At 45.6% G+C, this 26,564-nt stretch overlaps 1 protein-coding gene across 5 annotated transcripts; it reads right to left on the reverse strand.

Moving 5' to 3' along the window:
- Nucleotides 1–5,580: 5,580 nt before the first annotated feature.
- Nucleotides 5,581–15,149, reverse strand: VENTX (VENT homeobox). 5 transcript variants are annotated; one of them, XM_045022630.1, is made up of 5 exons: nt 15,044–15,149; nt 14,256–14,489; nt 9,627–10,022; nt 8,749–8,990; nt 5,581–8,667 (listed from the first exon to the last, which is right to left on the reverse strand). In XM_045022630.1, the coding sequence occupies exons 3-5, from the start codon at nt 9,901–9,903 to the stop codon at nt 8,353–8,355; spliced, it is 834 nt and encodes a 277-aa protein (XP_044878565.1). In that variant the 5' UTR covers nt 9,904–10,022; nt 14,256–14,489; nt 15,044–15,149; the 3' UTR covers nt 5,581–8,352. The 5 variants fall into 5 exon arrangements, with proteins under 5 accessions (XP_044878565.1, XP_044878564.1, XP_044878563.1 ...); XM_045022629.1 differs by having other exon boundaries at nt 14,256–14,492; XM_045022628.1 differs by lacking the exons at nt 14,256–14,489; nt 15,044–15,149 and adding an exon at nt 13,351–13,897 and having other exon boundaries at nt 9,627–10,018.
- Between the last annotated feature and the right edge of the window lie 11,415 nt (nt 15,150–26,564).

Raw genomic sequence — 26,564 nt, forward strand, 5'->3', positions numbered from 1 at the left:
GAAAATGTAAATATCTTGACACTAAATATTTCCTTACCATTTTTCCATGTTATCAATATTTATGATACAGTGACTTAATTCCTTCAAGTTCAGCTTCAGAGGTTCTGCTGTCTCTCTTGTAAAGCGTAATACCTTACAAATATAAAACATGTTTCAGCTCCCAGGGTTCCATAATGACGTCTCAGTTAGAGGCATACAACACTACAGAAAATCAATCATATCTGGGCTGGAGGACACTAGCCAAGAGGCAAATAGTGCAACAACAGGAAGGGAATTTTTGACCAAAAGCTTTGGGGCAAACCCCTAGTTTGGGGATCTTGGTACTAATAAGATCCCCCAGAAGGACATTATATGGTGGAACCATGTAATGAAAGAAATAAACCTCTGTTTGGTTCCTTTTCTGCATCAGTTCTCTGATCACAGCTGCTGCATGGTGCACTGAACCCAGGGTAGCAGTGTCTGAGAAAACCAGAATATGTCCAGGGGCTGCAGCAGCAGCTCCTCATCTCCATATACCTTGGCATCCAATGTCACAAGAAAGCCCTTACTGTTCACACAGACTGGGCTATGTTAAGGAAAAGTCACACACGGCATACTCTGTGATACTTTCTTTTTCAAGGGTGGAAGGGCTGAGTCAGCCCAGGAGAAATTGGGCCTCATGCTGCTCTCAGGGGTGTTTTGCTATTGGGTTCGTTAGAAGCATGGCAGGAAGAGACCATCTAGTCCTGTATATCACAGGCCACTAACTGCCACCCAGTCACCCCAACACCTAACCAACAACCAGAACTAGGCCACAGTATTACAGCCTTTCGGTGATTAAATTATTGTCTGTAACAGGCAGAGAACAGGAAGGACTAAGGTGCACCAATACCCAAGGCCACTGAAGTGAGAGGATTGATTAAATGAGATATACCCCGAGGAGGGTATATATTTTGGATGAGATCCATACCATATATGTTATTTAAATGCACACCAAGATTCACTCTATTGATGCAAGGGCATAATAGTTTTATTGAAAGAGAACAGTTGTATTTCCACCCATAGACCTTTCCCCGGGCACATAATATGGCACAAACCATATCCACCCCACTGGAAGGCGCCAGGAGTCTAGGAGCATCTCACGCGGCCGGTTTTGCTGATCAAAGGGACCCAAACTGGGGAAACTCTCACTGTCGTCAGCCCCTTCAGCTTTTATTGTCTCTCATGGAAAGTCTGAGAACAATGAATCCCAATACTTCACTTAGGCACACACATCGTTATCTGCTCAGAGGGACAGCTTCCTTTTAAGTATGGCTGATAAGAAAATTGATCACTGTTTGTAACGCTCACTGCCCCCCTCAGAAATGCTAACCAGTTTATTCAGCGAGGCTTTGATGTACTGATACATGCTATTAGATAGTCAATTAGGCATCAACGAGATTACTTGTTTAAGAGTAAATGCCTTTTTATTTGAAGTACCCGTGAACACTAACCTGTCCATTGCCCCCTGACTCCGTTGGTTGCAGCTGGAGGCAGAGTTCTGTTAACAATTATGGGGATATTGCAGAACCGTTTTAAAATATCCCCCGTTTTAAAATACAATTTTAAAATTCGATTGCATGTTGCAATATGTCAATTTTCCTTTTTGGACTAAAAGAACAGGAGTACTTGTGGCACCTTAAAGACTAACAAATTATAAATAAATTTACAAACTAACAAACAAACAGTCTTCTACTCTGAAAACGATTTGGACAATCACATCACAATTGTGGGAGGGATCATTTTAAAACCGGATTTTGAAAATCTCATTTAGCTCTTCGAAAATTAATACCAAAGGATGACCAAATAAAGTAAGAAAATGTAATGAACCTAAAGTCTATGCTTCACAACACCCCAAAACAGCTGAGGGATGTCCAAAGAACTCCGACACCTTTACAGTATGTTGTTCAAATGTGAAAACAGAGTTACTACTATAAATAATAAATACGAAGTTACCTGGGTTAGAAATAAATCTTTGTAAAAGGGAAAGGCTGAAACTTGTCTTTTTGATTACAGAATTATTTTGCTTTTGGGTCCATTAAAAACACAGCACAGAATTTTTTTCGGGGGGAGAAGAAATCCTTTTCCCCACGAGGTTTGTTTGTATGCAGCTGAAAGGAAAAGTTAACAGGCTTTGCACAGATCATGTACTGAAACCTGAAGGTCTCTCCTCCCCCTTCTCTACTTCAAGCCCTCAGGGCTTTTCCAAGTTAATTGTCATCTAATTGCCTATCAAAGAGAGAGATAATGGGCAGCAATTAGCTCTAATGGCCCTGCAGTGTGAGCTCTCTCCCGATTAGCACACAGCACGGAATTGCTTCACCTGGTTTGAAAACAGGTCCCTTGAGTGGCTCCACAGAGTCTGTGAGCAGCAGGGGTCCAAATATTCTGGCCAAACCGCTACTATCCTGGCAAACTACTCTGGCCAAATTGGATAACGGCGGTTAAGCAAGCGCAGGCTGCAGACATCTCTGACATTATTGCCTTGCTAATTAAATCATGTTCCCCACGCTGCCGGGGCAGAGATGATTGGCAGTGGAACTTTGAAGTCACTGCTCCAGCGCTTTTGCATTCTAGCTTTTTCCTCCATCGTATCGAATCTCTCCGCGCAGATCCAGCTACCCGTCAGATGTGGGGTAAAAAGCCGAGGCGGAACAATAATAGCAGTTTCACTGCGCTGCTTTTTCAAAGGAACAAGTAGCAAACTCGCTTCCATTCCCCAACTACGTTACTTTCTAAAGCACAAACGGAAAAGTTGACTCACTGGCATCACGCTGTCCTCAGGGAGGACTGGTCGCTTATTGTGCCTGACCCCCACCTGCGATTAAAGAGACAAAAGGGGATGTTGAAATAAGGGACTTGCTCAAATCTGCTGGTGGAAAAAACCCACCCAACCCTCCTCTGCAGCGTAATTCAGGCACATTTTAATTGCTTTTGTGTATTAAGGCGTGACCTCAACTTCTCCATCTCTCTGGCCGTTTGGAAGTGCGGACTCAAAGTTTGCTGCAGAGAGAGGGCTTGCCACTGGCTCAGCAGCTCTAATTCCTCTGTCTACTTGGTGTCCAGTGTGTGGCTTTCTGTCCCCGAAGTAGTTGCACTTCAGTGTCCTAACCCAAGCTTACATATAATTATTAAGCGCTGTGAGTTCTTTGGGGATGGAATTCGCTACAGTGTATACTACACGTTAAACGTGTTACTATCAAACTTCAGCCTTCCGTTCACAAGAAAAAAATTAAACACTATGGCTGGGAAAAAAAACTTGCAAAAACAAAAGAGAGCGGTATTTGTTTTTGCAGCTGCAACATATACCATATAATCACGCTTAATAAAACTTATTTGCACCGTTCTGTTTCACGTACACTCACTCATTTTTCTCCAGATGTTTAGTTAAATCAGATGTTGCCAGATACAACTGGTATTTGTCAGGTGGAGGCCAGAGTTGCTATATTACCCTCGGAAGTTTAACCCGGTAAAAGTGTCTCACATAGTCATACAGGCAGATTTTGGCATAAATCGGGCCGCCGTTTCTAGTTAATGTTGCCAAATGCTAGAAGATTTCAAGGCGGTTGTTGAATAGTCATTATGCAAAGTGCTCATTAGCACCTTTTTAACTGGTGACAGGGTGTTTCTGCCCTGTCTTTCTTTTCCGCGGTAGTTTCCTCCCCGCGCCCCAGACCAACGACAAAAGGACTCCCGTTCAGGAATCATTGCAACGCACAATGATCTGCTGCATTGTTTTCACGCACCCAGGCCTAACCCTTACAGCTAAACTTTGAAAAGTATCTATCACATATGAATATTTCCAGCTTCCTGGATGTAATTACCACAAGCCCAAACAATGTGCGTGCATGCAACACACACACAGGGAATCGAGAACAATGGGGGTGTTATCCCAACTGTATGATTTTGTCGTTGAAGGGAGAACGCTGGGAATGCAATTGTATGTATGCACCCCATAGCAAGGCAATACGCTTGGGGTTATATTACTGCACGATATAGTCTTAGGTCCTGGTAGCGGCAGAGAAACTGGGATTGAGCAGTTGCTACTAATTAGTTTGTGAAGAATTGTGCGTTCATTATAAAACCAGAGATGGTTGTATGTGATTATTTGCACTATGATCAAACTCTCCTGCGTTTCTAACTCAAGCCTACTTCTAAAGGGGCCCTCCTAGGAAGACAAGGGTCAAAAGCCCATTAGACAATAAAAAGAGGCCTTAGGCATAGGTGCTGGCATTAGGGGTGCTCCCGCACCCCATGACTTCAAGTGATTTCCATCATACACAGGGTTTACAGTTTGGTTCAATGGCTCTCAGCACCCCCACTACAGACATTGTTCCAGCACCTCTGGCCTCAAGCACTGTAGGGGCAGCTAACTAGGAGTTGTTTGAAGAAGTAGCTTTACTGCCCTGTATGTGAAATGTTGGAGATGAGGAAGATAACATACAAAGTGTAATACCTTATAGGCAGTCAGATTCCACAGCTACTGAATAGCTCGACCCTTGCAATTATTTTATTGCTCTTCAGAAGCCATTGCAACCAGTGGCTACTGCAATGGCTAATTCGGCAGTTGTCTTGGAAGTGGAAAGTCCTAAGCCCAGTTATTGAAATAAAGAGTTTTAAACAGGAGCCCAACTAGAAGGAAGTGATAGAGGCAGTGCAGGCTCCTCCTTTGCGTCTCGCCCTGTGCCTGAGGTACCTTCCCAAACCCCAGGGATGGAATCCTAGGGACAAAGTACATGGGAGGAGCAGTGAGCAGGGCAGCTATTTCTGAGTGAAATTGGGGTGGGGGAAGAGAAGGGATGGGGAGGGAGATGCTATGGGAAGGAGGATTTGCTCTAGGTTTTGAATTTCTAGGGGAGCTTCCATGAGCCCTGGTTCTTCATAAAATGTTTTGTGAAAGCCAGACAGCCTGGGGGCATTTTCATAAAATAAGAAACCTGAGACCCTCGCAGTCGCTTCTTCCCAAGGGCCTTGTAAACTTGTGTTATGGGCCCTGGTGATGGAGTTTCCTGATTACCACTCCCATGTCTTCCCCTCCCCCAGCAGCACTACCTGTTTAGGGCGGGCTGCGCACCCTCTCCAGTCGGGTTTTCTGACTCATCTTTGCTTCATCACCTTCTCCTCTCCTGTTTTTTTCCTTTCAGTTGTCTCCCCTTTCCCCCTTCTTTCAACCATGCTTTATCTCCTCTCTGCCAGTCAGACCAACAGCCAGGAGGCTCCCCATCCTTCAGATGAGCCTGGGGAAATAATTACTGGCTGGGTGGGTCTTGAGGACAGGCAAATTATGCCATTCACTAACACCTCCAAACTTCAGTTTTTTTCCAGGCAGGAAAAGCAGAAACCGCCCACGCCCATCCAAAAAAGGCATTTTGAAGCTGAGTTCCATGCCCTGTTTTATAGTGTATGGCTTTTAGTGAGTTACTCCAATCTTTGCCTGTAAAGCAATAATCCCATGAAGTATATAACAGACACAATAAAGCAGATAAATTTAGAGGCTTTCATGTAAACATGCATATTTATAGACATTGACTGTTTGACCCTCCTTAAAATTTGGCCGCTTTAGCCCTGATAAGAAATCTACCATATGAGAGCTTCCTTGGAGATATCTTAATACATTCATGCATTTAAGAGGTACAATTCATAATCTCAGAAGATTGATCAACAGAAGGAAGATGAAAGCCAATGTAGCTACTTCAGGAGGACAAATGTTGCATTTCAGAAATAACGTTTAAATCTACAACTAATTTAGGTTGCATTCAAAACACTTTCCTCAATCAAATCCACTCATTTTGCTTTTGATTTCTTAAAAGGTCACACTAATAGCAGGCAAACCCTTAGGCTTATTTCTTATAGCCCAGAAGTACATTTAAATCCACAAACCTCTATTTTTCCTGCACATCTATTTTGAACCCCCCCAAGCAAATATTAAGATGGAGTTTTAAACCCAAAATGTTGACATGTTCCCTGAGTTGAACATTACAGAGAATATTAAGAGCCATATTTAAAAAAAACCCTCGAAATATGGGTTTAGCTTCCAAACTAGGGACCCTGTTCAGAAGACCAAGTTTACAGTCTCTTGTATGCATTCTAGCTCAGCACCAGTCCAGCCTATTCTGGACTGCACAAGGGAGAAAGCAAAACAAAGCCATATGCCTGGGCCAAGGGGTCAGAGCAGCTTAAAGGGATGCAGTGTAGGAGACCTGATCTGAAACCAATGGAAGTCTTTCAAAATATCTTGGGGTAGATCCTCAGTTGGTGTAACTTTTTATAGCTCAGTTGAAGTCAATGAAACCAGAACAATCCTTTCCAGTTTATCTCTCCTGTCCTCCCACCCCCATTTCCATTGATTTCCATGGGCTGCCAATGGGCCCTTGCGGAGTGTGAATTTCTTATTTAAGGTAGTATTATTTAAATTTTAAAAAACCAACAGTGAATCTCACAGCAAAATATAAATGGGACAGACTAACCAATGTTTTATCTTTGGATTTTATTGAAGGCAACTTGACACCTGATTGATACTATGGAGTGTCTGAATATCATTATGGTGGGACCCCCGAGTGACAGGAGACTGACAGGAGTCTAAGCTGACAAAGAAGTTACAAGGCTGGATCAACGATAAGAGTAAATAGAAAAGTAAATCTGGATTAATCTGGGTGGGATGAGTTCATGTGAGTATGGTATTATTTTTCAGAAGGCTTCCCAGAGGCACAACATTTCCAGGAACACCTATAATTTGAACATTGTCATTTAACCACACTTGGTTGAGCTAGAGATTATTTATTCTTGCATATTCATTTGTTAAAACAAAAACAAACAAACAAAAAGACAAATACCCTACCCTTTCATGGTATTTGGTATCAAAGAAATCTCAAAGGGCTGGGTGGTGTTTTTCAGGGTGAGGAGTTAAAATTTTATACTTTTTTTAAAAAATGCCTACTAATTGCCTATCTAATTTGTCTATACACTCTGTGTCTTTTAAAAGGTATTCCCCAGTAATTGGTTGGCTAGCACAAAAATACATTTAAAATGTAGCACTAGTGTATAAATATTAAAAATTAATGTGCATGAGCCAGTCTGCTTTGCACACATATATGTACTTTTGTCTGTGTCATACTTGTTCCACCATAGACTATCAGGGCCTCTCATGTAAATATGTCTTCCATTCCTTTCTGATCTTGTAAAACATAGCAGTTCCTCCAGGTCAGTCACTACTGTAATTGGCCTGATCCTGAAAGGTTACAAGAGTAATCCTACTGATGTAGCTATCTGCTTTTCATGTGAATAAGAGCTGCAGGCCCGATTCTAGACAGATCTCTTAGACTTATCATTGTATGCTTAAATGTAGGAAGCTGATTTCCCAAATATTAACACCTTATTTTAGATGCATGAATAAATCTGAAAATGAATCCTATGGTCATTATATATTAGTGCTGTCAGATTAAATAAAATAGAAGCAGAGCCACTCAGGGAGTAGTTGAAGACACAGGGCCCAATCTTGTTCCTGTTTGTGTCAGTAGCAAACTTCCCTATGGGGAAATCCTGGCCCCACTGAAGTCACTCAGTAAGAGTTTTGCCATTGACTTCAATGGACCTAGGATTTCACTCCTAGTGATTTAAATTGGATAATGATGGAGTGTCTATAATAGTAACAGTTTTAACCAGAACAGGGCAAGTATAGGCGCCTCTGTACCAAGGATCAGGCAGCAGCACTATAACACAGTGTGAAATCCTGGCCACAGTCAAGTCCATTGCAGTCAATGGGAATTTTGCCATGAGCACATGATTTCACCCATTGTATGCATACTGCAAGGTTCAACACTCTGCTGGCTGCTGGGTGGTTTGGCAGGGTATCGAGTTTCTCCAGGTTATGATTCTTAAACTCTCAACCCACTTCCTTAAAATGTGGTCTCCAGGCAGAGACTATTAAACCAGCTCAAATTGCAAATCTATATAGGAGCCTATTCTGGGCCCATGGAAGGGAAGAATTGGATTTGGGTCAGGGCTTTGCAGATTAATTGACATCCTGAATTTAGGAGGCAGGGCGGAAGGAAGGAAAGAAAGAAGCTGTGTTCAGGGTTATGGCAAGTAAGGGCTCCCAAGGTCTTGTGCAAGGAAGTAGAGTGAAAGCTGGCAAGTGTTCGGTTTTATTGGATAGTTCCACATTATATTAATACTCAGCCCCATTATCCTCATGTAAGTGTCCATAATAAAATATTGTCGCTATGTACCAGGGGATCGCATCATAAACACAGCAGGCAGGTACAGGCCTAGGCAACCCCGCAGAGCCAGAGTTAGTGCAAATCCTTCTCTGAGTCACAGGCCAGCCCAGCGGGTTCAAATGGGCAGCAAGAAGGCCCTGGAACCTCTGTAGCCCACAAAGCAGGGCGCCGGCCAGAAGCCTGGCTCCCCCCGGAAGGTGCTGGCGGGGCTCAGGGCAGAGGCTGGCAGTGCTGGGAAGGCGAAGCTGGCGGGTACGGCCTCCTGCCTGGGGAGGTGAGCCAGGAGCTGCTGCTGAGCCGGGTAGACGTAGTGCAGGGGCAGGGGCCCGCCCCGCGCTCCGAAGGGGACGGGGCTGTAGAAGGGCTCCGGCCTCATCTCCTGCAGCTGCCGCTTCAGCTTCATGCGCCGGTTCTGGAACCAGGTCTTGATCTGTGGGGAGAAGAAAGAGCGTCACCCAGGCGCCCGCGGAGAGCCCGGCCCGGCCTCCAGCCCGCCGCCCGGCCCGCTCACCTGCACTTCGGACAGCTGCATCTTGGCGGCCAGCTTGCGGCGCTCGGCGGAGCCCAGGTACTTGTGGCGCTTGAAGGAGCTCTCCAGGGTGCTGATCTGCTCCACGCTGAAGGCGGTGCGCAAGCGGCGGCTGCCCCTGCCGCCGGGCTCCTCGGGGGACTGGCACTCCGAGCGGCCGCTCTCCCAGTCGGAACCGGACTCCGCGGCGCCCCACGCCCGCTTGGCTGCGGCTGGTGCTGCTGCTGGGCACAGAGAGGAACCAGGTCAGCCCCCCTCAGAGCACTCCAGTGGGGGGCTGCAGGGCTCGAGCATCCCTCGGCCATTAAACACCACTAAGGACGCAGCTGCGGGCAGATGACAAAGGCTTTTCCTGGCACGGAAATCAGCAGTTTTCCGGGGCGATTCTTATCTCCTAAATGGAAGGGCTCAGCTAGTGCCTTGCACCCACGTATCTCCTGGCCCCATAGGCGCTCCAAGCGTGTTACCCCGGTCAAACCAAAGGACTCCCCTTGGAGGCTGGCATAGGGAGATCAGATGACTTGCCCACTGTCAGATCTGGAACCTGTGGTAGTCGGGGAAATTGAACTCAAGGGTCCCGATTCCCAGTCCTGTGCCCGGTCACTTAAAACCATCCCCTGGGTCAAATCGCAACTCTACTGAAGTCAGCGGCAAAACTCCCTCGGGCTTCAGTGGGGCCAGTATTTCACCCTTTGTGTCCCAATACACTTAGCAAAGAATAATGCACAATTCTCCTCCCTCCCTCTACTCACTGTTATAACTCAACTCTCCTCCCTCCCTCTACTCACTGAAGAGATAACAAGGGCAAGCATTCATTGGGATGGTCTTTAAAGCACAATAGTAGATGCAATTATAATCACCTATAGAGGAGGAAGAATCCAAAAGCTTCTCACTCCTGGGGTCGTTCTTAGAAGAGGTGTCCAGGGTCTTTATACGTTCACCCTTCTTCCCTGTTTGGTGCGGTTGTGGGTTTGTTCTGGAGTTGCAGACTGGATTTCCGACCCGGGTGAGCAATCCATGTGATGCAAAAGTCCTGCCCTGAGTGCCTTCTGCGTAGCTACTGGGCCTTTGCTGTGGTTCATAGGTGTCCTGGCTGCTCTGGGAAAGCCACTCTACAGAGAAAGGGGCCTTGGTCATCCTGGCGGTCTTCTATTTCAACACAAGCTAGGGGAGGATGGATTTTTGAGCAGGAGAGTCAGAGAATTCCTCTCTCTGGGTTGCTTCTTTTATAAAGGGAGTCCCAAGGAAAATGCTGTTTATGTAAACAAACATCAAAGGCCCAGATAAGTATCGTCTAATTGCCATCAGGTCTCCCCCACAAAAGATGTTGTTCACACATTTTCCAAAGCTCGGTTAGGGTTGGCTCCACAATGTCTGCCAATAGATTAGTGAACTCTGTTGTAAGTGATTTACAATACTTGTTACATCCTATCCCTATGTAAATGGCACTTATTGCTTGAACTCACAGAAGCTTCAAAAGACAATCGGGAATTTAAAGAGCTTTTCTCTAAACGTATCGGGTGTTTAGAAATGTACTTTATTCAATTCATATTTTAAGAAAACTATACTTGAGTGAATTGGTAATTTCTACTTTCTGCAGACAGTGGAGTACCAATTAAGGTTTCCACAGGTCTAATTTAAGTTTGAGATTTTACAAGTCCAGAAATTAGGTCTGTTAAGTTTTATGCGTATATGTTTTAACAGCTAATTATGAGCCATTGTTTTACTTGGATTGTTTTGACAGGGTGGAGGGGAACACGCTGCTTTATGGATATATAAGAAAAAGTCCCTGCCCTAAAGGGCTGGCAATCTAAACACTTGATCCTGGATTTGACTCTGTGCAGTCAGACTGCTGCTCTCTCACAGAGCCCTATTGACTTCAATATGGGATTTGCTCACACACATAACAAATTGCAGGGCTTATTGCTGGACATAGTGCTTGCTTGCTACAACAGCCATTAGTATTTAGCTGTGGGATGAAATCCAATTCTACACACTCTTTATGCACAGAACTCCTTTTGACTTCACTGGGATTTCTATGGCCTACCACAGGGGTCGGCAACCTTTCAGAAGTGGTGTGCGAGTCTTCATTTATTCACTCTAATTTAAGGTTTTGCGTGCCAGTAATACATTTTAACATTTTTAGAAGGTCTCTTTCTATAAGTCTATAATATATAACTAAACTATTGTTGTATGTAAAGTAAATAAGGTTTTAAAAACATTTAAGAAGCTTCATCTCCTCCTTCTATTCTTACCTCTCCCTTCAGATACTCCTTGGGAAGGACCTCTGTACCTCCCCCTCCCCCACTGTCCTTGTCTTCTTGCTCTTCTGTCTATACCCTCCTTCTGTGGGCTCTCCTCTGATTGCTCAATTTCAATAGCTATCCTCACTCCAACGTATCTTTCCACTTCTGATTTCTACATTAAATCCTGAAACTTGCCTGTTACTCTGACACACTTGCTGGATTTCTCATTATTTACTTCAGTTTAACATCTCCTGACCTGTCATTTCTGTCACAGTTGACAATGCCACCATCTCCACCAATCAAATCTGTAAGGGAAGGGTTTATCTCCAGTGACTCCTGCCCAGACCCTCATCATCTTATATATTATTTACTGCAACCTCCCTGAAATCTACAGCACACCTTCCAGTCCATTCAAAACAGTTGGTAAAAGCATTCTCCCAGTGCTCCTGGCACTTCACCCCCCTTTTTGAATCCCTCCACTTAACTCACTGCATGAAGTTCAAACTTGACTTTTAAGACCCTTCACAGCTCTGCCCCTCCCTACTTGTTCACACTGTCCTACTCTGCTCTGCTGGTTTGTCAGCATTTCACACAAGTCTCTGTTTTCTTCCACACTGCTTCTTATGCAAGGAATTCCTATCCTGGGCCACTCTTTAAGGCCTCTACACTCTCCTTCAAATAACTCTTCAAGACTCACCTCTACTAAGTTGCCTATGTCAATTGTACCAATCAGTGCTGGCTAGATGGGGATCACTTTATCTATTTAATATGCTATATACATAATTTACATATATATTTAAAATTTAAAATGCTTTCTCTATTTGATTGCATCATTATCCCTAGGTCACTTATCTACTTATATTATAAACTCACTGGAGCAGGAATTGTGTCTTTGTACATGTTTTTAGACCATCTAGAGCTCTGGGGCCGGATTTTAATTGTGGCTTCTGTGGCCAAGTGCTTCAATCTAGCCCTCAAATCTTTCTATGCCTTGGATTCCCCATCTTTGTACAGCCTGGATAATATTTATCATCTCTCACTTTAAAATTTACCAGTGCTACAACAAAGATGGGAACACAAAACTTGCTTGGCTAGGTGTATCAAACACAATGTAGGCCGAGAAGTGGATACCAGACCATAGCAGGGGCATTTTTATAGCAAATATTCTACTGAGGGTTGAATTAATTAGCATTTTTCTTCATTAAATGGATACATGATGTGCATAATGGCAAATGTAAATTATTGTGAAAATGACCAAAAAAAGAAAAAAATAAGTGGGAGGTTTTCCACAAAACCTTCAGGGCAAACAATAGCCTGTGCTCCAGCTTAGGTAGGGATCTACGTAAGCATCATTTGCCATCTTCCATAATCTCCACTCAACCCATATTTAAAACTAGATAGACTGAATCTGCCTCCTAAGAAAGGCTAACCGGAACAGTATTAAAATGCTTAAACCCAGACTACATTACAGCTTCAAACATAGGTAACAATGGCACCCCTATTACATACATACTAAAGATGATTATGAACATTTCTGTTATAGACAGGGCTTTAGCGCGTCTACATTAGTTTTCCCCGGACCTAAATTTCTCAACTTGTGACAGCAATTGTGAGAATGGGTGCCAGCTACAGCTGGCCAAAATTCTTTGAAACCCAGTTCAATGAGAAACGGCCTTTTTCACAAACCAAATATCTTCACATAACTATTCTTTAAAAGAAAAAACACCCTCATCTGCAATTTTTTGGTTCCTAGTCCCCTCTCTCTTTTTGCCTCCTTTCCCCACTTCCTCACATTTCAGGTCTCACCATCCTCTTTTTTTCCTTTCCATCCCCCTTTTCAGTGGGGAAAAGCAAAAAACAAAAAATTAAGAGATTTTTCAATCAAAAATTAGAAAATGTCATTTTTCACTGTTGTATGAAGTGTTGTTGCAGCCATGTTGGTCCCAGGATGTTAAGAGAGCCTAGGTGGATGAGTGATGGATCTTGTATTGTACCAACTGTTCCTTCTCTCTCACCAACAGAAGGTGGCCCAATAAAAGCTATTACCTCATCAACCTTGTCATGCTAACATGTTTCACAAGTCATACTTATTTTTCAACCAGTTCTAGTGCCAACATTTCACCATGGTATTACATAAACCCGCTCAGAGTATGAATGTAGGGAAATTTTAAGGGGAGGTGGAGGCTAATACAGATAAGAATATGAGGTACCAACCGAGCTACAAATGATAGTATTGAAATTGGGTCCCTTCATTAAGTTTTATTAATTCATGTGGACCAGAGGTGGCCTCTGGAAGTGAGGGTTGGGAAAGCTTGGACTGTTACTGTGTATTGTGTACCTGTCCTGGGGATAATTAGTTTTCTTTGAGAGTCTCAGTAGGACACCTTCTTTCACTAGGACTAAATTCACCTGAAAATTAAAAAGAAAAGTGTTGTATTTTTTTCTGGCATGACTTTTCATTTTAAATCTCTCTCCCCGCCCCTTTTGAGTGATTCACCCTCATTGTGGCTCACAAATGGGGCAAGTTAGGACATGAAGCTATTTAATCCCTGGCCCCATAAGAGAAATATTTCCGTTCTCCAGACACTGCATGTGTTTTATATGCAAGCCTTTTTCTTTTTAACCTGCCCATTGTCAAATCATAATTACAATGGTAAGTTGTTGGAGAGCACACAACATATTGTATATTATATGGAATTAAAAATGACAGTTGAGTCAGACTTTTAGCATCCCCCGATGTATCTGGTTTGTTTTGTTTACAAATTTAAACACCAATTACATTTATAAATGCAGTTTAAATCTATTAAAGCACCTGTTTCAGCCAAAAGATTGTGTGTTAAATGCAGAGTGTGCAAAGGGGCACAAACTAGTCAATTGGAACAAAGGTATTAAACTGATAAGAACAGATACAACTTTAGATAATGCTTTCCCAGCCAGAAGGCCGAGTACTAAATAAATTGTAATGCACATCCTACAGGAAGTGTGCTTACTTATCCTAGTTACAGTTTGGATGACTTCCAGGTATAATGAATATGACAACAGTTAACAGCCACCTGCTGAACTTGTTGCTTATACTGTGTTATTTATTAAAAGTCACCTTGGTTCTATTTTTATTTATTATTTGGTAGGTTTAGCTCTTTTTGTGTGTGTACCAGTTGGCAACATTCAAATGCAACCTGCTTTGAATATTTAACTGGTGGCTTTTATGACGCTACACGAGATGTTTTCCAGCAATTGACTTATCTTTACGCTCAGAATCATTCTTGGGGCTTGATCCTGCTCCCACTGAAGTTCTGCCATGTCTTTGAACGGTGGCAGGACTGGGTCCCTCCTTTATGCTCGTCTCCAAGCTGCGTGGTCATTCTCCGGAGCGTACAGGCATGAAAGCGCCGCTCATTTTCCTGGCTACGATTCCAATATTTTATGCAGATGGTCATGTGATAGCCCATAGCTCTCTCCAGGACGTCGGCGCCGCCGCTGCTGAAAAATATTAACAGCCAACTTCCTTTTAGCCCCGCAGATCAAAGGCACTGATTGGGATCCGCAATGCAAAGCCAAACCAAGGGCCCGTTTGTCTGGGGGTAAATGGGGAGAGGCTGCGTTTAACTTTACTACCTAGGGCGTTGGGTGCCCCATTCTCTGGCCTCAGAGGGCTGCGGGATCCGGGACTGGGAGCAGCGGCTGTGCTAGAGGCGGGCAGTTATAGGTGAGATTAGCCAGATCCCCCTCTGGGGGGCGCTTGCTGAAGGGTTACTGGGAGGATAAAGCTGTTTAATTGCTGTACCACCGCCCCCGTCTAAGCACAGGGCACCTGGGCCCCCCCTTTGTCTTTCCAGCGCCATTACCCCGAGGCTCCCTGGCAGTGGCTATTCCCTGGGACTCCTACTAATCGGCTGATAATGTGGTGGGCCCAAGGACAAGAGCCTCGGCCTTTGTTAGCTAATGGGCTCCCCAGCTTCCAGCCCACAGGTCCCCGCCCCACCAGGGCACTTCGCGGGCTGCCCCCGGCCCCGCTGAGGTGCGAGGCTGACCTTTCATCTCGGCTTGGGCTGCAGCTTTGAAGGAGCCGCTCCGCCCCCAGCCCAGGTCTTCCAGCGAGGGAGGGTGAAACCGCCTCCTCCTCGGAGCCGGGGAAACCGCCCCTCGGCCCGTACAGCGAGCAGCCCAGGACCGCCCCTTGCAAAGGGCCCGGGGCCGCTGGGACCAGCTCGGCGGTGCCAGGTTTCCCCTGCAGTCAGTCAGGCTGCAGAGGGGAGCAGCGATTTCCCCGCCCGCTGCCCACCACCGGCGGCGTGTAATCCCTGGGGCAACCGCTAAACCCTGGGCCCCCTCCGGGCAGCGCTGCTCTCAGCGCTGCAACGATGCAGATAAAGGGGCACGTTCAGGCCCAACGCGAGGCGTCCGCCTTCTTTTGTGCCTCTCCCCGGCAAGTCCCTGGGCGTTGAGCAGGCGTACGGCCAAGCATGGTGGGCAGCGGGGTGGAAAAATCCCTGCTCCCCTCTGCAGCCTGCCTACATGGGGCTGCAGGGTTAAGGTCGCTAATAAATCGCTGCGGCTTCTGACCTGGAATCATTCTCCAGCCCCACTCAGTTCTGAGGACTAGCCGTTCCCCATAGGAAATAAATATGGTGAAAAGATTTGAACGGCACTAAAGGGGACAAGGTGCCCTTGAACTGACCTCCACTTCACCAGGCACTTGTCTGATCTCTCCTCCAGAACAGAAAGAGAGTTTTTCATGGGGCATTAGACAGACCAAATGCTGACAGAAATACCAGGGAACTCTAGAAAAATGCCAATGGAGAGATGACAATTAAAATGTCTCACTCTACCTCACTTCTTCAGATGCATCTGAAGAAGTGAGGTTTTTTACCCACAAAAGCTTATGCCCAAATAAATCTGTTAGTCTTTAAGGTGGCACTGAACTCCTTGTTGTTTTTGAGGCTACAGACTAACAGGGCTACCCCCTCATACTTCAGTGTGCCTGTAACTGATCTATTTCAAAACCGTACTTACAATGTCATCAGCTCCCATGGCCTCTCTATTGTAAGGTTCTTGGTGTTGCTTCCAGTGGTTAAGGGGAACCTGTGGGAAAATTTCCTCCAGGGATGCTGTAAATATAACCACCAACACGGGTGTGTGTTTGGGCCTAGTCATTTACCAGGATTCAAACCAGGGGCTGGCAACGTGTCTGTACATGGACACAAGTGTGCATGGTAAAAAATGTGAGGTCCGTGGGCATACGCGGCGAGTTCCATATCCATGTGGTGCTCGGGCACCAGCAATATGCAGAACCAGGGACCCAGCTCCAGCAATATGTGGAGCCGGGTGCCCCTCCCGCACCTGCGCCCCCCCCCCCACGCCTCCCCCGAGTGTTCCGCGGCCCCGACTTGCTGCCCCCGGGCCCTGCCCCCCGCTCGTCTTTCCCGGGCCCAGGAGCAAAGAATAATTGATTGTCTCTTCCCTGAGCAGCTCCATGTTGCCTCCCAGCAACTGCTGCTGCAGGGTCCTAGTGCCCCCCATCTCCACGGCCAGGACAGACTGACTGAGCCTGCCCTGCCCCCTCAAACCTTTCCCTTTTCCGGCAGGACCCTCAAGCAGCACAGGGGGGCCCCCCTCTGCCCACAGTCACCACTCCTGCCCCATGCAAGGAGGCAGCCCCATGCCTCACCCGCAGTGAGGCTACAGTGACAGTGTGCTGCTGGGGAGCAGGAAAGGGGGGCTCCTCCCCCAGAGCTTGCTGCTGCCGGCAGGAAAAGGGCTGGGGGGAGTCCTCTCTGGCCCCTGTCCCAGAGCAGCCGGCTTGCACCCCAAACTCATCCCCAGCTCTGCCCCACCCCAGAGCCCCCCCACCGCACCCTCTACCCTAGTCCTGAGCCCCTCCAGCCCCCCAAACACCTTATCTCCAGTCCCAGCCAGAGCCCTCATCCCCCACACTCCTACTCTTGCCCTGAGCCCCTCCCACACCCCAAACCCCTCATTGCCAGCCCCAGAGCCCTCACCCCCTACACCTCTACTCTCGCCCTGAGCCCCTCCCACACTCCAAACCCCTCATCTGCAGCCACACCCCACAGCCTTCACCCCTGCACCCCATCCCTCTGTACCCCTTCCATCCCCAAACTCCCTCCCAGAGCCTGCATCCCAATCCCCTGCCCCAACCTAGGGTCTGCACCCCAGACCTCCTCCCTCACCCAAACTCCCACCCAGAGCCTTGGGAAGGTGGGGGGCGGCGTTTGGGGGTGGGGCGGAGTTTGGGCAGGGGCGGGTTCTGGGCACCACCAAAATTTCTACAAACATGCTACCCATGTCCATGGGGGCACTCACCTCAGGTGGCTCCCCATCCCTGCTGTTGCAGGCGGAGGCGTGGCCAGGAGACTCTGTAGGCACCGTCCCCGAGGCTCCCAGCCTGCACCCCCAAACCCCTCATCCCCAGCTCTACCTCAGAGCCTGCATCCCCAGCGCCCTCACACCCCCAACCTCCAGCCCAGAGCCCCCTCCTCCCGCACTCCGAACCCCTCATTTATGGCCCCTCCCTAGAACCCACACCCCCAGCCGAGAGCCCATACCTCTTCCCACACGCCAACCCCCTGCCTGCACCCGGAGCACCCTCTTGCCCCCCCGCCACTGTCCGTCACTAATTTTACCAAGTGTCCATCACGCAACACGGCGGTGCTGACCCCCTGATTCAAACATGATTTTACATAGAGTTGAAGGCCAGAAGGGACCATTAGATCATCTAGTCCAGTGGCTCTCAACCTTCCTATATTACTGTACCACTTTCAAGAGTCTGATTTGTCTGGTGTACTCTAAGTTTTACCTCACTTAAAAACTTACAAAATCAGACATAAATATACAAAAGTGTCAAAACACATTATTGCCGAACAATTGCTTACTTTCTAATTTATGCCATATAATTATAAAGTAAATCAGTGTATAGTATATAGAGCAGTATAAACAAATTGTCTATGCAGTTTTAGTTTGTACTGACTTTGCTAGTGGTTTTTATGTAGCCTGTTGTAAATTAGGCAAATAACTAGATGAGTTGATGTACCTCCTGGAAGACCTCTACGTACCCCTAGGAGTACACGTACCCTTGGTTGAGAACCACTGATCTAGTCTGACCTCATGTATATCACAGGCCATTAAATTTTACCCAGTTGCTCCTGCACTGAACACAGAAACTTGGGTTTAGCTAAAGCCTATCTTCCAGAAAGATATCCACTCTTGATTTGAAGACCTCAGAAGACAGAGAATCCACCACTTCCTTGGTTTAAAGTAGCAAGCTTTTTTTTGTTTGTTTAAACTGCAAAGAAAGAAGAAAAGCTATAACATGCTAGGGCTAAGACAGTATTTAAACAAGTATCAGAGGGGTAGTCTGGATCTGTAAAAGCAGCAAAGAGTCCTGTGGCACCTTATAGACTAACAGACGTATTGGAGCATGAGCTTTCATGGGTGAATACCCACTTTGTCAGATGCTCCAATACGTCTGTTAGTCTATAAGGTGCCACAGGACTCTTTGCTATTTAAACACAGTTATTGTTGTGTAGTTGGGGGTGGAGGGCAGGAGCAGACAGAGCTTCTATGCTAGCTCACAGCCAGGACACACCTGTTTTCCATACAGTGTCAAAATTATGGAGTTAGTTTCTGTGTGTCTAGACAATTTCAGTGCTGGCTCAGGGGGAACCACTCAGCAAGAAAACAATTGTCAGAAATGGATCCATTTCCTAATACACACAAGGTTTAATTGCTGTGTGCACATCCATGCATTAGGAACTGGGTTGTACCTAGACTGGTTTTCAGATGGTGATATCAGATGTATCTACAAAGGGAAATTTGCACAGAAAAATCCCACCCAGTCTATTACCAATTCAGAGGACATGGACTAGGAATGTGAATGAGAGACCACACATTTCACTTTCATCCTCTGACATCTTTTATAAGGGATAACAAAAAAGAGCCTTCCTTCAGCTAATATGTTAAATCAAGGTGGTGGTTGGTTGCTTTGTTTTGCAAGAATTTGCTGAAGGATCAAAGTTTCCATGACAAATTCTTCTAAAATTACATTTAGCAAAGTACCTTAAGATAGATCCACCTGGTGGCTTGAATAAGATTAAATATATTCTTTAGTTACTCACCCAATTGCCTTTTAAAAAAAGAATATTACACAGAAATATAGCTGTGCAGTTAGTAACACATTTGTCACCCCTGAAAGTAACTTTCCACTTTCAATATTAATTTTTATTTTTCTTGAGTTTAGAACTAGCATTTGAGCAACAGGAAGTCAGCCATAGAGCATGCAGCCAGATCTGGCACTCCTTAGGTCATCTATCACTCTCTGTGCCCATGCTGGCCTATACCAGCCAGTGCTCTTTTAAATTGCATTGGTCCTATAGATTAAAACATTTTATTGACTCTTCTCTTCTCTCCCCAGTGATAAATCTTATCCTTGAGCTGCCCCTAAATCATAGACTAGCATATAGCCATATGAAACAAAAATACATTTTTATCTTCCTGTTATCTTTCTAGTCCATTTTTCTCATCTTTCTTGCTTTCACTTGTCTTCACTCCATTTTTTTTTCTGGTTCCCCACCTCCCAGCCATTCTTCAAGAACCGAGACTCTAGTGCATGCATTTTAAAGCATCTCTGCCCTCTTTCTCTTTTTCTGGGGTAGCGTAACCAGACAGCAAATGTGAAAAATTGGGATAGGGGGTGGGGGGTAATAGGAGCCTATATAAGAAAAAGACCCAAAAATGGGGACTGTCCCTATAAAATTAGGACATCTGGTCACCCTGTTCTGGGGGGGAATAGAAAACCTTTCAGCCACTGTTCTTCCCTTCTTTTTGATATTGTATAAAGGAATACAGCCTGATTTTATTTTACTTTGTGGGTCACCTTCAACCTTGTTACACACTCCTGTTTGTTGCTACAACCCTGCTCAACTGCCTTGTCTGCACTAGGGACATTTTTCAGAAGTTTCTCACTATTGTTGAACCTCCTGGTCACTCCACACTCATCCCCCAGTAGCGATAGAAAACCTGAAGCTCTGGCAGTCTCCTCTTGCAGCCCTATATCCCCGCCTTCTGAGGAAAGTCTGGTATGCATGGGGGTTTCAGATCCACAAAATCTCTAGGTCTGAAGAGAATCTCCCTCCTATAGTGAGATTAGATTATAGGATCTGAAGAGAACATAAGAGGCACCTTGGGTTCAAGAGAAGGAAAGGCATGGATACCCACAGTTCGGTGATGGTTGAAGAAGAACCACACATGGAGCTCCTAGGCTTCTGTAGTGAAGAGAAAAAAAATACTTAATGAGGGAAGAAGGGGTGTCTGGGAGCAGGGAATAGTGAGGGAGACCAATAATTATGTAAACTGAATTCAGTGTTAGAGAGAGCAGCAAAAACATGCAACAACAATTACCAAACAACTGCAGCCGGTGAGGAACAAGGGGAAAAAACCCCCGAGATCTAAAAGAGGGAAAAGAAAAAGGAGTGAAGGGTGGGAAAAGAAAAGAAAGAACAAACCTAGACTATATATATATTTTCTTTCAAGTCAGATGCACAAAAAGCACCTACCAACAATGTTTGCTTTGCATTACAGTATGTGTTAGGGAATTGCTAAAAATAGGTGTAAATTTACTGCTGTTATCTGCAAACACTTTGAATATTTTATTCTGAAGGCAGCAAAAGTTAATTTAGAGCAGCAGCAAGTGGCAGCATTTGCTTGCAGAGGCTGGTAAAGAATGTGAAAAAAATGTAATGTGAATAATGGAGCCAGCCTTTTGTGCTTCAAACACTTCTGTAGCTTATGTATGTGCACACATGTTGTTGCATATATGTACTTTTTATACAGGGAAACAACCCACTATTTTACAATCAAGTAGCTCTGGAAAAAAAATAACCCTTTTTGTCAGCCAAATCCAGCGCCCTGACAGGGCCGCAGCATGTAACATTTCAGCACAAGCCAGTACGCATTAAGGCCTGCATTTTATTAGTGTATGGGTAGATTGCTCCTAGGGTTGCCAATTTTGGTTGGACATATTCCTGGAGGTTTAATCACATGACATTAATCTTTAAATAAAATTAATCTTTAATTCCTGGAGGTTGGCAACCCCAATTGCTGCACCTGTGGGAAGCCTCAGTGACAACCGTTGGTGAAGACACAGCGTTACCCTTGCATTACACAATGGAGGGTTGGGGCTGTTGCTGGTATAACTGTACCTACACCAAGAATTTTGCCAGCATAGCTAGGTCAGTCAGGGATCCTGACTGATATAGGTCTGCTGGCAGAAGTGTGTGCCATAGACATGGCCTCAGAAAGGTACAGCCAAATTAAGAGAAAAAGTTATCAGGGCGGCTCTAGACATTTTGCCACCCCAAGCACGGAGGGTTCGCTGGCCCCGGGACCAGCGGACCCTCGGTAGGCAAGCCGCCGAAGGCAGCCTGCCTGCTACCCTCCCGGCGCCGGCAGAGCGCCCCCCGCGGCTTGCCGCCCCAGGCACGCACTTGGAGCGCTGGTGCCTGGAGCCGCCCCTGAAAGTTATAACGGGGAGTGAGAAGTGACTAAATTCTGCACACCACTATGTGCTATACCTATAATTTGCCATCTTGTTCCAGTGTTCCCCCAAAAGTTCTCATTGCCTCCTTATCTTGACTACTCTCATTATTGTGCACCACACCCTGATATATGGAAATGAGTGCTTTAAAAAAGCAATAGGCAGGAAGGTAATTTGCACACTTTTAACTATGCAATTATGTGGCATGTCCCTGTAAACATTAAAGTGCCCATGATTAGAATTGTATTTAATATTTCATTTTAAAATGGAAATTAACAAAATTAGACAGCAGCAGGTTTTCTTTTTAAATGGAGGGATTTTAGCCTGACACTGGGAAGGTCAGACACTTTTTGTTCCGTACTGGTTATGGAGTCCTGTGTTGCGTTTTAAGTTTTGAAAAAGCTACAAGGCAAGGCTCTCTGGTGACACCTTCTGACTAGAATACATGATCACATACAGAAAATATTGCCACACAGAGCAGGATGTGGGGGGAGAATGTGCTGCTGCTATAACCACTGTGAAACTGGCTAGTAAATATATTCAGTTCTTCACTACCTACTGCAAGAATAGCGGACTTCAAAAAAATTCACCTTTTCCAACTGCTTGTATAACAGAATATTTTGAAGGAAATTCATAATAAGAAAAAACTGTGAGCATAGGGGGAGGAATTAAATATTGAACAAAGGCATTCGACAACTGGGTTAAGTTTGTCATTAACCCTGGGTTGACAAGTTGTAGGAGGTATAAGGAATTCAGCATTTTCTCTCCAGAGAGATCCTAAATTCAATCTCCCTTTTCTTTTCATAGGTCTCACCCCATTCCAGCATCCTGTCTGCATGTGCTTGCCCTGTTTTCTACTGTGTTCTGCTCAAATGCTTTATCCACAGGAAATTGTTGTGTTTTTAGATTAGAGGTCAGGGATCCACATATCCCATCCATTGCATAGGCACAAAGTCCATGGACCCAAAGATTCAACTGCAGCTCCTTTATTCTAACATTTTAATTATGTTACATGAGACTAAATTCTAGGCAACAATGGGAAAAATGCTAAGTAAAAGCCTTCCTTGAAATTGAAAAGGTTAGAAGAAAATGAAATTAAAAAAAAATCATGACTGCAGCTGAATGCTTCTTGGGTCCTCTCTACACTGTAGAGAATATAGTATCAGGGAACACACTGACAGCACTGTTAAACATGATGGACTTTCTAGAGACATCACATTACTGAGATAAGGAATTAACATAAGGTTTGATGCCAAGATCATTGCAAAAACAATGCTATTCTTTTACTATATTGTAACCCAAGGCCGGGCAGCACTGTTTATTTGTGGATGGGACCTTAGATTGGCTGCGTTTACTCTTAGCATACAAATAGTCCAACTACACTTTAAACTTACTCCTAAGCAAGCTGAATAGGATGGACAAAGCAAAGATTCCTTTTCTCATTGTTATGGAGACCATGTGCATCAGGGGTAGAGTTTACATCTTTGATGATGATGCTATTTGCAAGACCTTACATTGATTTATTCTGTGAAGGCTCTTAGCAATGGACTTAAGGGTCTGGTCTACACTAGACAATTAGGTCAGCATAACAAAGTTGCTCAAGGGTGTAAAAAATCCATACTACTGAGCTGGGTAGACAACCTAAATCCCCATGTAGACAGCAATAGGTCAATAGATGAGTTCTTCCGTTGGCCTAGCTATGGCCTCTCGTGGAGGTGGATTATCTATGCTGACAGAAGAATTGTTCCCATTGGAGTAAATTGGGTCTACACTGAAGCTCTGCAGAGGCACATGTAGCATTTTAAGTGTAGGCAAGCCATGAGATAACACATTTTCCAGAAACTACAATGTTCAGGCTCACAGTCCCTCCTTGTCCCTGCTCAAGAATTGCAACCTATGCTTCCTTACTACATTTTATTGTGTCGGTACTAAGCAGTGAAGAATCAAGTTAGCTTACACAATGGTGCCCTCACACTAGTGAAGCCAACATTAAAACATGAAAGAGGAAAATTAGAATAAAAAGGATAGACATGTGCGTAAGGCACTGAACAGATTTAGCTAACAGGGTTCAATTCCCTGTTCCGCTATAATGCTTGGTGGACAAATTACTAAGGCCTTATCTACATGGGTTTTTTTGGGGGTGGGGGTGAGGGCAGGGGGACTGGTGCAGTAGTTAGATAATGTACTACATTAGATAGACTACTGGCCTGATACAGCATCCAATTCCTATGTTTCTAGGATTTCCCACTTACCATATGTGCTTGTGTATCAGTCCATTCAGTGCTTGTGGATGTCATACAAAGTACACCAAATTCATAACTGGGCAGCAGAAGGTGAGAGCCCACTGCAGCTTATAAAAGAGGACTGTCATCCAACAGCAGTTGGAAAGCATATAGCCTTTTCCAAAAGCAACGGCATGAGAAGCTAAAGACCTTGCCTCAAGAAAACTCCATTCTTGTACGCAGCGTCATTGTAGCCGTGTTGGTCCCAGGATATTACAGCGACAAGGTGGGTGAGAAGTTGGTCCAGTAAAATATATTACCTTATCAACTTTTTTCTCTCTAGAAAATTCCTGTGGATGACAGATGTCAAGGTTTAATGAGGTGGAGGATGCCAGAATAAAGGCAGCCAGGCCAAAAAAGACAAGCTCTTCAGTCTCTCTGATTCAGGACCTCCCAACAGGAGGCTGACTAGGGTGAACCACAAAAGACACAGTACACAAGAGTGAGTTAATCTGAATGTGAAATCACATCAAAACTAAATGAAGCCTCCCGCCCTTAATAGAAGAGGTTCACCCATAGTACTTATAATATGGTCTTTCATTACAAGATCCCTTAGCACTGGGTAAAGTGACATTTATTTATTTAGCAAGCAATACAATTAAATCCAGTAAAACAGAGATTTGTGTATCACTGTGTGTATGTTGTGTTATTATGTGAAGAAAGATCATTGTAATGCAGATGTTAGTGTGCAAATTAAGTAGACTGTAGACAACTACACCTCTACCCCGGTCCTCAGGAGACAAAAAAAAATCTCACTGCGTTATAGGTGAGACCGCGTTATATCAAACTTGCTTTGGCCCTTGTTGGTTCCTTGTTCCCTGACCGCCCCCTCCAGAGACCCTTCTCCCTAATCACCTCCAGGAGCCCACCCCGTACCCAACCCCCCGTCCCCTGACTGCTCCGATCCCTATCAACACCCACCTCTCCCGACAGGCACTCACCGGCAGCGGCGGGAAGCGAAGCACTGTGGCTGGGAGCTGGCGGAGTGGAGCGGGCTGGGGCTGGGGTGTTTCGCTTCCGCCGCTGCTGGTGAGTGCGGGGGGGATCCCCTCCCCCAAGCGACACTGCTGGGGCCAGGGTGAGGGAAGCAGTGTGGGCTGCTTCCGGCCCCCTGCTAATCCCCCGGGCCACTCTGGGACTGCAGGGTCTGCAAAAGTGCCCTCCCACAGCTCCTGCCCCCCAGACCTGGGGGCGGGGGGATGCCCCTGACCAGGGCCAGTGCAAGGATATTTAGCGCCCTAGGCGAAACTTCCACCTTGTGCCCGCCCCGTGCTCCCGCCCTGAGGCGCCCTCCCTGTGGCAGCTCCCCCCCTCCGCCCTGAGGCGCCCCCCTTGTGGCAGCTCCCCACCCTCTGCCCTGAGGCGCCCCCCCTGCCCCAGCTCACCCCTGCTCTGCGCATGAGCACGAGCATGAGCACCCCGAGCACGCCGTCGCTGCTTCACTTCTCCCACCTCCCAGGCTTGCGGTGCCTAAGCTGATTGGAGCCACAAGCCTGGGAGGCAGGAGAAGTGAAGCAGCTCACCCCTGCCTGGCCTCCTCCCAGAGCACGCCATGGCTGCTTCACTTGTCCTGCCTCCCTGGCTTGCGGCGCCAATCAGCCTAGGCCACTGCAGTCGCTGCCGAAGAAAATGGCGCCCCCCCCCAAATCCCAGTGCCCTAGGCGACCGCCTAGGTCGCCTAAATGGTTGCACCGGCCCTGCCCCTGACCACCCCCGAGACCCTCTTCCCCTTATCAAACCCCTTGGCCCTGGCCTGGCCCAGCACTCTTAACACGCTGCTCAGAGCAGTGTGTCAGACTTTACCACTTTGTATGCGAACCCCCCTTATATCGGGTTCCGTTATATCGGGGTAGAGGTGTAATTGAGAATTTCTTCGGTTTTTTACATTTGCATTCTTTACCATGAGTCATTTACATGGAGAAATATGTATTACTTACACACACACACACACAAAGAGCTCTTAAACCTACCACTCTGCTAGTCCGAACCAAACTCCATCCCAAGATATCCAGCACAGCCTCCTACTAGAGGTAGAGAGAGACCCGTTCACAGCATTAAATGCAATACAATGAAATTACTTCCTTTGAATGCTGAAGGGACAATGCACAAAGTGAGTGCGTAACACTGGAGGATTTGGTCCTATATATTTTGGTAATAGAGCCATTAATTAATTAGTTTTATGTTGTGAACTTTAGGAGTATATTTATTGCTTTCTCTTACCATGTAAAGTATTTTAATGAGTTGACAATCTGCAATTTTAACGGCTTTATTTAATCTCACTTGGTGGGGATGGACATGTATAACTCCTCAAGGATTGGGAGGGGAATGTAGGACCAGATCCTATAGTACTTAGGCAAATTTCTGATTGATTTCAATGAGAGTTTTGCCTGAGTAAGGAGTGTAGAACTTATTCCTTGGACAGGATGTTCAAATTCTGCTTTCAGTTACACAGGTGCAATTTCTATTGATGTCAGAGAGTTCACATGTCAGCGGGAAGTACTGTATACCATGTAACAGAGAAAACTTTGGCTCATTCCAGCCTACAAATCGGTCATGTATTTGTGTCAACAACAAGCATACAACTAAATGAAACCTGTCTAGAAACAGGTTTTATTTAAAAAACTGTCATGCAACATATAAGCAATTTGCTTATAGTAATGCCCAAAGAGTGGTTTGCCTGTGAAACAATTATTTTCAGCAATTTTTATTTATATTAAATAT

The sequence above is a fragment of the Mauremys mutica genome, chromosome 7 (genome assembly GCF_020497125.1).
Source record: "Mauremys mutica isolate MM-2020 ecotype Southern chromosome 7, ASM2049712v1, whole genome shotgun sequence".
In the NCBI taxonomy this organism is placed as follows: Eukaryota; Metazoa; Chordata; order Testudines; family Geoemydidae; genus Mauremys; species Mauremys mutica.